This window comes from Pteropus vampyrus, unplaced genomic scaffold (assembly GCF_000151845.1).
Source record: "Pteropus vampyrus isolate Shadow unplaced genomic scaffold, Pvam_2.0 Scaffold253, whole genome shotgun sequence".
NCBI lineage: Eukaryota > Metazoa > Chordata > Mammalia > Chiroptera > Pteropodidae > Pteropus > Pteropus vampyrus.
In genome coordinates this window covers 1,262,118-1,274,019 of record NW_011889034.1, presented here as the reverse complement: position 1 = coordinate 1,274,019, position 11,902 = coordinate 1,262,118, and the positions used below count along the sequence as shown (strand labels likewise).

Here is an 11,902-nt window from a genome sequence, read left to right as displayed (position 1 = left end):
GCACATCCTTCCCCCGCAGGCCACGCCCAAGTACCCACCTGCCCAGAGAGGCAGAGGCCTGGCGCTGGGAACAGTGCCCAGTGACCGCCCCCTCGGGGACACTGAATGAGCAGTGAGTGCTGTGAGCCCGAGCGCGTGGGTTTTGGGAGGGCTCCTAGGAGCAGGCGATGGTCCGGCAGGCCCCGAGGCCTGGCTGTCGCAGAGGCCTGAAGGGAAGGGGATAGGGCCCAGGGACGGCCATGTCCAGGGACTGCTGTGCCAGCAGGGTGGGCTGCAGGGGCCGAATGAGAGAGGAGTCTGTACGACTTCTGTCTTGCAGGGGCTAGGGAGCCACAGAGGGCGGCAGGCAGTGGGAGAGACGGCCCGGTCAGCTCGTTACAAAGCCTGCTCCGTGGCAGCGTGGCAGGTGGACCAGGAGGGGACGGGCGGCACGGACGGTGCTGAGGGCACGACGTGAAGGTGGGCGGGGAAGGCGGGGTCTGGAGCTACCAGGACAATGGCTGTGCCGCACGTGGGATCAGGGACTCCCGTCTCTGGCCCCATTGCTGGGCCGTGGCCAGTGCCGGAGTTGGATGGGAACTCTGGGCCCGTTCTCTGCCCTCAGGCTGCACAGACAGACAGTTCGGCTGTCAGCTCCCCTCTTACTGGCTGTGTGACCTCAGGCAAATTACTCAGTCTTTGTGAGCTTCGGGTTTCTCACCTGTAACTTGGAAATACCTACCTCTAGGGGCTGCAGTGAGAATTAAATGAGATGCTGGGTGTCTGGGGTTTGGCATCTCGCCCGGCCCCAAGCTTAGGTAAGACTGGGTCCCTGGGCATAAACCCCACCCGGCTCCAGGCCTTGCCGTCCTCTCACAGTGCGGAGAGGAAGTGGGGACTCGCTCCACTGGGGTGGCTGAGCGCCTCTGCTGACCTCGGGTGGGCTGAGAGAGGCACAGAGGTGGGGTGAGGTTGCCGTGAGCATTCGGAGTTTGAAAGTGGGAAGAAACAGGCCTGGACCGGTGCCAGAAGTGGGTCGAAGTGGGAGCCTGAGCTGCCGTTCTGCCCAGGGTCCCCAGGGGCAAAGTGTGAGAACAAGGAAACTGTGTACCCACACGCGCCAGTCCCCACAGAGTAGGACAGACCACAAGCTGTCCTGCTGAGAAGTGACTGACAGCAACGAGTGGGAAGCTCCTGAACCCCACAGCCTTCCGCGGGGGGCCGTGTCCGGTGGGCGCGGTTCTCCGGCATGTGGCGCAGGTGGCAGCTGCCCCCACGAGCCTGGCTGCTGGGCTCCGGACAGCGGAAGCACCGCCAGGCTCTGGGGCCACTTGAGCACTTCCTGACGCCCTGCGCAGGCCCGGTTGTTATGCTGGCGGTCACGCCTGGCTGACGGCCTAACCCATACGTGTCCAGAGCGCTCTCGCTTATCCGCTCTTCACCTCCCACCGGATCCCAGCAGCGCGTCCTCCGCAAACTCCCCGGCGGGCCCGAAGGGCTCACTCGCCCTCCGCGGAGTCGCGCCTGCACTCCGCACGGACCCCCTGGCACGGCACGGCGCGCCACGGCGCTTCCACTGTTCATCCGCATTGCGTTCCGGTCTCCCGAGACTCACTACGAGGCTCCTGGAAACCAGAGTTAACTGGTTTTTATTTCATTAGCACGTAGCACAGGGCCTGGCACACACTGGGTGCTCGGCAAATGCTGAGAGGAACGAGGGGACAAGCGTCGGGCTGTCACGTGTGCTCTGTGTTCATTCACACTCCTCTTCCGAGGCCCATCCACTCAGAGCAGGAGACCCGGCTGTGGGCCAAAGGGAGTGGGTTCCATGACAAGCGGGCTGTGTGCAGCTGTCACACGGGATGCCTCCCGACCTCGACAGCTGCGGGCTTCCTTTAATCGAAAAGGCTTCTGTCAACGAGGCCGTCCAGGGCCTCTGCAAGCCTGCCGGTCACTTCGGCCTGAAACGAGCCTGTCACCGTGCAGAGCAGGCCACGGCTTAGAATGGCAACTTCACTCTTTACGCAAGTCCACACTGCTGCAATGAACAGTTTTAAATTTTTCTCCACTTTGAGATCTAAGTGATTCACGGGAAAACACAATTTTTGCTTTGAATGAAAGCTCTGACACACACACGCACGCGGCCAGGTGCCCTCACGAAGCACGCGCTCAGTTCCTGCGAGCTGCCTCAGCCCGTCTCGCTCGCCTCCACGCCGGTCCCCGAACCACGAGCGCAGCGGCAGCAGGCGGCGAGCCACGGGGGCAAGAGACCGAGGCGCAGATGTGCGCGTGACAGAGACCAACACCGAGAGCTCGAACAGAACCGAAGCGGGGCCCCTCACAGCCCAGGCAGCGGCAGTGAGACGACTGGGCAGCTGCTTCTCACTGGGGCCCTTCGATACCCCAGCCGGCAGAGATGGCCGGCACCAGCTCTGGGCCGCTCCTGCTGTTTCTCGGGCCGGAGGACCTGAACGCGGCCCCCGAAACAAAACACAGGCCGAAGAGCACAAGGTGGCCTCAAAGCACCATCCGTGTAAGGCTCTATCTCCACACAGCTTCCTCCTCCTTCAAATTCCAGCAAGAACTCACACTTGCACCATGTTTGACTTTAGGAAACACGTATGCAGCAGTCTTACTTAAGTGACCTGGTGAGAGAGGTGGACAGAGCCACATGAGAGCTGCTTGTCCAGGCTCCACTTGATCCACTGAACTCACTGAGGGCGACCTGGCAACCACTTTCAAATACCTCTCAAGCTCCCGGCGGAGACGTCGAGACACCTCTGCACCTCTGTCACTAGACCCTGCCCCGGCGAGGTGACCGCTTCACTACGTCTTCCAGGTGGAAAAGACAGAGGATTCAAAGCTGAAAGCCTCAGTGCCAGGCCAAAGTCTGGCCTTGCAGTCGTGGCCTGCTGCTCCTGGCCACGGGGGACAGCGGGTGAAACCGCTCTGTGAGGGAGCGGTGGGGTGTGGCCTTGTCCGTGAGGGGGACACTTCAGTAGACCCCAAACACCTCAGTAACAAAGTGCTGAATCACAGGGAATCCTTTCACAGAGAAGGGATGAGAGCGTGGGGAGAAAAACGGCCAGGTGGCGGTGCAGGGAGGGATGGCTGCCCCGAGGGCACGCGCACCGAGGCGACAGAGGGTGGCTCTGTGGACCCCCAGGACACGGGAGGGCTGGAGGAGCTGAAGGTTCCAGCTGGGTCAGCACCCACAGCGACCTTGCACCAGCAAATGAAAACTCAACTCTCCCTTGAGGAAGCATCCCCTGTTCGGGGCCTTGGAGTTCTTGCAGAGTAAGTTGAACAAAACATGACCCTGTAATAAAAAACCACTACACATAAAGTGAAATAATACATCAGTAGAAACAACAGATTTAGATCCTCTGGGTTTCAAAAAGCATAACTACGTGTAAAATACTTAAAGAAAGAAAAGATGAAAATAAGTGATAAAAGAACAAGAGGATACAAAAACTTAATAATATATTTGAAAAATAAGCTAAAGCTGAGAAATAAGAATTATAGTTGGAATTAAAAACTCAAACTTAAGTGGCAGGTTAGACACAATAAGAGAATCGCTTAACTGGAAGATTATCCAAAAAAAAAATTCTCACAACAGACTGAGAGGCAAGGAAACGAGAAACATGAAAGAGAGCGCCAGGTATAAAGAAGAGACCCACAAGGTCAAACAGATGAATCACAGAGGCCTGGAGAGAGACGACAGAACAGTAGAGAAGGACCACGGAGATACGATGGCTGAAAACGATCAGACAGGAAACTAACAATGGTCCCTATGCTAAGGACTCTAACGAAGAAAGGAGACAATGTACAAGAACAAATAAGTAATGTGAAAAGAAAGGTGAAAGCTCTAAGAAATTATCGAAAAGAAATGCTAGAAATAAAAAGCACTGCCAGAGAAATGAAGAACGCTTTTGACGAGCCAATCAGGAGACTGGACAGAGCCAAGGAAAGAACAGTGAGCTTCAAGATACGTCAACAGAAACTTCTCAGACTGAAGCGCAAAGAGAACAAGAATAAAAAACAAAACAAAAAAAAACCCCAAACCACAAACACCGCCACCACCATCAACAACAACGAAAAGAACAAAACCTCCAAGAACTGTGGGACAATTTCAGAAGATGCAACACGATAACTGGAAAACCAGAAGTGGGAGAACAGATGGAAGAAATGTTTAAAGTCGTAATGTTGAGAACTTTCCCAAATTAATGATGGACACCAAGCCGCAGATCCAGTAAGCTCAGAGAAAACCAAATAGAATAAATGTCCCCAAATCTACACCTAGGCGTAGCATATTCCAACTGCAGAAAACCAAAGATACAAAGAAAATCTTGAAAGGATCCAGGGGGTGGAAGGAGGGAAGAAATCCCTATACCTACAAAAAAAAGGGTAAAGAATTACAGAGGACATCTCATCGGAAACCACGAAGCATGAAAGCGTGGAGCCGAATACGTTTAAAGTGTTGAAAGGAAAAAAACCACCAACCTAGAGCTCGGTATCCAGCGAAATTCCCCTTCAAAAGTGAAGGAGAAATAAAGACTTCCTCAGACAAACAAAAACTTAGGGAACTCATCACCAGCAGACCTGCCCTGCAAGAAATGTTAAAAGATTTCCTTTAGGCAGAAATAAAATAACACAGGTCAAAGAGATCTACATAAAGAGAAAGCAATGGAATGAATAAATACAAGTAAATAAAATCTCTTATTTTTCTTATTAATTGACCTAAAAGATAACTTTGTTTAATAATAATAGCCAAGTACTGGGTGATTAATATACAGATAAATGAAATTAATGACAGCATGTTGCAAGGGCTAGGAGGGAGGGATTGAGAATAATCTGTTGAAAGGTACCTGCACTACACATGAAACATAGTGGTATTATTTGAAGGGGACTTAGATTAGTTAAAACATATATTCTAACACAATGGTTAACATTTAAGAACATAAGTATAATCAACATACTAAGAGAAAAGATGAAATGACATCAGAAAATGTTCAATTAAAAACAGAAAAGGCAGAAGAAAAGCCTCTGCTAACAAATAGGAAACAGTTACAAACATGGTTGCTATTAATCCAAATACATCAAAAATCTCTTTAAATGTGAATGGTCTAAAAATGCCAATGGAATGACAGGATTATCAGAGCATACACAGGCGCGCACGCGCACGCGCACGCACACGCACACGCACACGCACCCCTACGAGAAATCTATTGTGAGTACAAAGACCTCTGTAAGTTAAAAGCAAAGGCATGGAGATATACCGCACCAACACGAGTCAAATGCTGGAACGGCTATCTTAATCTTAGTCACATCAAACTTCAGAGTGAGGAAAACTGTCAGGGATAAAGAAGGGCATTACCTAATGACAAAGAGTCAGTTCTTCAAGAACAAAGAACAATCCCAGAAATGTAAGCACATAATGGAGCGTCAAACTACACCAGGCAGAAACGATGGAACTGCCCGAGAGGGAGAAGAGCCCGCGCTGTGGCTGGAGGGGTCGCCTCTCCACTGCCAGAAGTGGACGGGGCCAGCAGACAGGAAATCGGTGCGGACGTGGCTGAACCCGACAGCACCATCAATCACTGGGCAGAATGACACCTACAGACCACTTCACCCATCGGCAGCAGATAGTGCACCCTTCTCGAGGTTGCGTGGGACAGCCGCCACATCGTGGGCCATGACACTTGGCAGGTCGGAAGGGCCCCGGTGCCCTGGCTGCCCTCCACACTTGGCACGCCGCCCGTCGGAACACCGCACGAAACCACCTGGCCTCTCTGAGAAACCTGCTCTGACGTAACTGAAGACCAGTGTGGGCCATTCTAATTTAGGTCGTCGGTTCTCTAGAAGGTGCTTCTACCAGCTCCGACGTACTGTGAACTCACAATGCGCTTAGGTGCAGACGTATCCACAGTGTTCAACCAAGTCAAACTAACAAAGGGGAGGGCACGTGCTCGCCTGGGGATATAGCTATATTCAAACTAATAAAATGTAAGCATAAATTTGGGTAGTTACCAAACACTTACAGTAACAGGACGTGACGATGATTATTCTAGTCCAAAGCAGTGGGTGTTGACCCCCTACCTCTGCCCTTCCCCAGCACACAGACGGGGCGAGCCCCACTCAGGGACCAGACCTGCCCCTACGCCAGGGCACTGACCCTCAGGGAAGAAAATGTGCACGCAGCCTGAGAAGGCCCCTCCAGGCCCAGTCCTCCGCCCGCCCCTCCCAGCTGAGAATCCCTGTTCTCAATGATCAAATCAGTAGACTTTGGGGGAAATTCTACTTCTGAATGATTAGAACTTTAAATCAGAATCACTGATAAAAAGGAAAAATCGGAATTTATGGTAAGAGCTAATTAAGGTAACTTTGGAATAGAGAGGTAAAGCCGTCTAAGGCTAAGCTCCCTGCAGAGTCTGACGCAGAGGAGGAAGACAGGAGCCAAGCTCTGCCTGGGCCCCGCCCCTTTCCCCAGCAGCTTTCAGCACTGGCTCCCGCAGGCCCCGCCACATCGGCGCCCAGCCCCCTCCGTGGGGTGCTGCTCAGCGCCCGCCCGTGCAACTCTAGAAGCCCCGGTTTTGTGCGCACAGCGGGACTGCTTCAGAGCCTCAGCCCCGCTCGTCTTAGAGCGCTCCAGCTGCCCACGTGAGCAGCCGGGCCCCAGGAGCTGTGACGGCAAGTGGCCCTGAGTATAACCCGAGACACCAACATCATCTGAAAACCTCTTTCCATTCTTGTTAATTCTGCAGGAACAGACCATGACTTTCACAATTGGTTTTACAGTCATAAAGGTTCAAAATTCCAAAAGCGTAAGAGACTATGACGAAAGGAAACGCCTGCAGCCCTGCCCAGCAAACGGACAGCTGTCCTGTAAGAGCTGCCGGTCTACAGTGTTGGTGTGCCATGCCCTTTCTGCCCCGACTTACCTTGCTGTGTGTGAAGGGGGGTGCTGTGTACAAGGTGGGGTGGATGAGAGGCCGTGGCAGGTGTGGGACGGCGTGCAAAGGCACGTGTCCGTGGATGTGGGGGTACAGATGCAAAGCGGGGTGCGTAGGCTTCTCTGGACTCATGAACTGATGGCCTGGAGGAAGGGCTCCAGCCGTCATCGCTGACACTGGCAGTCCAGAAGCTTCTTGCTTACAAACATGACATTCACAAGTGTCTGGAGCTTGTTCAACCTAAAAGAAAAAAAATTACTTGCTTATTTAGTGCAACAAAGACTGGTCTGAATTAAAGTCAGTCACCCCACATTTGCCAGGCCCCTCCTCGTGACATAAATGAGGAACCCTAGAGCCTGGGACTGAAGACACCCGAAGAGACCTGCACCTCATCCCCAGCTGGCATGTGCTAGGGCAGCAGCCACAGCAGCCCGCATCCTGTGCCCGTCTGAGAAAGGACCAGGGGACCGGTAAAGATGGCGGAGTGCAGAGAGGGAGCTGGAAGCAACGAGACCACCCTGCTGCACGCGTGCTTCTGCAGAGGCTTCAAATGCACCGGGGAGGGGCTCCCGGTCAGCTGGGACGAAGCAGCCGGGACTCCTCTCCCCAAAACAAGTGTGAACTGAACACAACTGTCAAAGGCAACGTCCTGAGGCTCCTGAACTCAGCTAAAAGGAAAAAACAAATTGGGAGGCGTTTATCCGTGGTCTGCTAGAACCCAAGGTAAGAACAGCAAAAGTCTGGCCTTCTTGCCTGGGGCTCTTTCTATTCCCAATGCCTCATACTCCTTAAAAACTAAACTAAGAAAAAACATAATCAAAGAATAGCAGAATTAAAATGGTACCTTAAAATTTTGTATAACACGAAAAAAGAAAGTAAAGGAAGAATAGAGGAACAAAAAAACGTGTGAGACACGTAGAAATAAACAGCCAAAGGCAGATGTAAACATCGCCAATCATTAAATGTAAATGAAGCATTCCAAACAAAAGGCAGAGACTGATGGACAGGATGAAAATGCGAGACCCAACTAAAACATTTGAAGACATATTCTAGATTCAAAGACACAAAGAGAACAACCTTAAAAAAGATGAAAAAATATGAAACACGCACACAGTAACACTAAGACAGGCAGAATGGCTAGATTAATGTTAGCTAAAGTAGTGTTTAAGAAACATTAGCAGAGAAATAGTTCATTAGTGGCAAAAGGGTCAATACATCAGGGAGACAGAACAATAATTCATGGGTACACATTTGACGACATTGTCCCAAAATGCATGAATCAAAAACTAGCAGATTTGAAAGGGAAAGAAACAATCCAAGTTAACACTTAAAGACTTCAATATGTCTCTCCCAGTAATTCTTAGAACAACCTGACAGAAAATCATTATATATAAGAGTTCAATAATGCTATCAGTCACTTTGACCAAACTTCCATTTTTAAGACACTCTACCTAACAAGAGCAGATTATATAATAAAATATATAATAAAATAATAAAACCAAATTATTTTCAAGTGTACGTGGAACATGATCTAGGATAGACCATATGTTAAGCCATAAAACAAATCTCAGTTAATTGGAAGCTCTAAAATCAGTTATCTTAAGCTTTACGTTCCACAAACTAGAACTAACCCCAAAGAATATAGCAAGAAATAATGAAGGTAAGAACCCTTAAATGTTGGCAGCCAAAAATTCTTGGCTGTGACATCAAAAGCATGATACAAGGGAAAGCGTGACCTTTTCAGCAAACGTTGCCAGGGCAAATGAATATCCACAGACTCAGAAAGATGAAGTTAGACCCTGACCTCACACCGTAAAGAAATCTGAGTCCAATGAACCTAAAAACTAAGCAAGAGCTAGAACTATCAATCTTCTAGAAGAAAACAGCTTTGTATTAGGCAAAAACTCTTGGACGTGACGTCAAAAGCATGATTTATAAAAAAGAAAAAGATAAACTGGAATACATCGAAACGAAAACCTTGCTTTTCAAAACACCATAAAAAAATTAACAGATATGCCACAGACCAAGAGAAAGTATTCGTCAATCATAAAATTGATAGAGAACTTGTACCAATACGTAAAAAACTCTCGGAATTTAATAATAAGGTAGAAAACGAATGCCCTTAAATCTATGAAAGAATGCTCAATTTTGCCCATAAAAAATGAAATTAAAACTGAAACTCCAAGGAGTTACCATTCCTTATCTATCGGCAAAACTCCAAAACTGTGACATCACCCTCTCCCAGGGGGCAGGGGAGGCCATCGCCTCTGACCCGGTAAAGCCACTGCTGGCGGCCAATCCTAGGGACGTGTCTGCTTACGTATAAAACGTCAGACGGATGAGGTTGCTCCTGAATAGCTCACAATGGGGAAAAAGAGAAGCGAACACAGTGCCCATCGTCAGCAGGGGACTGAAAAGAAAAACAGAAACAAGCATGACGTGTGCACACAAGGGAACACCAAGAGGCTGGCGGAAGAGAAGGGCGTCGCCCCGCGGACAGGAAGTGGCTGGGGCAGCCGCTGGCATGAGCAGCACACAGTGGGCACCAGCACGCGCCTCGTGGTCAGGAGGGGGACAACAAACGTCTGTGTTTGCAGAAGAAAAACACTGGAGGAACATAGCAAATGAGCATGACTGGACACCTACTGGGCGAGGGACGGGGCAGGGGCGGTGCCAGACGGCAGGCGGGGAAGGAGGGGGGAGCAAAACTCCGCAAAATACTCCCTTTAACGTCACCTTTCTCGTCCGAACCTCAGACTCTGCCACTTATTAAATGAATTCATCATCCAAACACCTCCACCTTCATCTGCTCTTACTTTCATTTGGAACTTGCTTGAGCACCTACTATAAAACTATGAGTGTCTAAGAAAAAGTCAGTCCGAAGGGACATCCTCACCTTCGGTTAACAGGAAACCGATGTCTACCGGGGGGGGGGACGAGCTCTCATAAAACCAACGTTTGCGGAAATGTTAACGTCCTACTACTTTATTTTATAACCCCCACTCTCTGCTTCTTTACAGACAAAACAACTCCGTGCCATCTAAACACCGGGGGTGTCGCAAAACTGAGACTGCTGGTCACAGATTCAAGCACGAGGAACAAGATCTGAACGGGGCCGCGAGGTCCGGTTTCTTCTCTAAGGACGGCTCGATTCTCTCCAGCTCTAATCTCCGACAGTTATTTAAACTGACACGACTCTGTACTTAACGATGCTATGTTTAGAGAAAACACACAGAGGTAGGTGACGGTCCCTGGCAAACAGAAAGTCTGGAGACATGAAGCCACACCTGCTGGGTTGGGTGCGACGGGGGTGGACTGTCCACTTTACTCTCCTCGCCCCTGGGGCTCCCGCTTCCCAGAGCCCCGTCTTCCTTCGGGGCTCCTGGCGGCTCCCCACTGCTCTCGCCGTCCGCCTCTTCGTCGTCGGCTTCTGAAGAGCTACTGCTGGTGCTGCTCCCCTGCGGGGACTGTGGAAACAGCCCTCAGCAGGTTACACACCTCAGGACAGAGGAAGAGAAAAGCCAGACCGCAGACCCCCGCCCAGCGCCGCCCCGAGGGGCCCGGCCGTACCTCATCCTTCAGGGCCATGTTCTCCCCGCCGCCATTTAGGTCGCCGTGGATCCCGTTCATGTGGGCCACCACCTCGGCGTCCGCGTAGTTGCTCAGCGGGTAGATGTCAGCGAATTTAGCCGACAGTGGAGCGACGTCCTCGTCGTCACTGCAACTGAACAAGCAGAGCCGGTCACGGCGAGGCCTGCGCACACTGCTCACCCGTTGGCAGCGTCGCCCGGGCACTCACTCAACAAAGGGCCTGGAAGACCGCTACATACAGGTCATCAGACCGATGTGACGTCTCCCTCCGGCGTGAAGTGCCCTGGTGTACCAGGGTTCCCTCTGCCACCTCCGAGCAGACACCGTTCATTTTCAATTAAAATGGAAGGTGTACAGAAAGCCACCCTAGGTGTGCGGTGTCTGTTTTCATAATCACCGGCTTCTCAGACACAGCTGAACAAAACTGTAGAGGCACCTATGTCGCAAACACTGGAAGTGCTTTACTACCAGGCCAGCTCTGGTCAAATCAGTCATGATCTTAAATACCGACTTCGGCAAGACACATAGGCAGTGGGCAAGCGGAATATTTACGAAAAAATGTGAAATTTCAGGGCTGTAGCCTGCGGGGAACACTTTTTAAACGATTGATTTTCTGGTGCATAGAAAGAGCTGGCAGAATCTCCTTCAGCGACAGTGGCTCAAAGCATGACCGTAAAAGGACGCTGGGCTCTACATGCACAGGCTCTGGGGGCGTGTGGAGCCTGGGCGCATGGGACCTCCAGAAGGAAAAGTTCTGAGAACTGGTGATCTGCCGCCTTGAAGAGATGGTGCCCAGAGCTGCCCCACACAGGTGTCTTTCCTGTTTTTGGGAAAACAAGGGTCAACACGCACGATGCTCTATGACCTGGCGCTCACCCAGGGGCGCAGACGGCACCCGCCAGGCGAGGGCTCACAGTGCTCCCACTGTGGCGGAATGTGTCGCCTCGGTCAGCACGCATACCTGCTCCCGAGGCAGTCCCGTCAGCGTAATTCACAGACGAGGAAACCGAAGTTCAGAAATGAAACACGCAAACCATCTGCTCCTTTACCCTGGGACTGGGCAACTAAAGCGCGGATTCCACTTGGCCAACTTCGAGATGACATCAAGAAAGCGACACCACCAACCAAGGCCACACTGGAGGTTTTCCAGGCACAGCGTCGACGCCTGGAAGACGCCAGCCCCCAGAGGCCGGAGGCCCAGGTCTGGGAGCAGGGTGGGCACCCCAGGCCGGGAGGGAGGCCCCGCAGCCCCTTTCCTCCCCTCAGTACAGCACACGGGCCCGTGACGGACGGCAGCAGCTGTGACACCCAGCAGGGAGGGACCAGCCCATCAGATGACACAGGTGTGGCTCAGTGTGGAGCTGGCCGACAGCAGCTGT

At 51.5% G+C, this 11,902-nt stretch overlaps 1 protein-coding gene across 1 annotated transcript in view; it reads right to left on the bottom strand.

Moving 5' to 3' along the window:
* FAM193A (family with sequence similarity 193 member A) overlaps positions 1-11,902 on the bottom strand; it is a 69,670-nt gene that overhangs the window by 15,380 nt on the left and 42,388 nt on the right. Inside the window, exons 11-13 of the mRNA XM_011374716.2 lie at positions 10,503-10,656; positions 10,220-10,399; positions 6,921-7,172 (exon numbers count right to left, since the gene is read on the bottom strand). Coding sequence (XP_011373018.1) covers positions 6,921-7,172; positions 10,220-10,399; positions 10,503-10,656 — 586 coding nt within the window. The remainder of the gene's footprint in view (positions 1-6,920; positions 7,173-10,219; positions 10,400-10,502; positions 10,657-11,902) is intronic.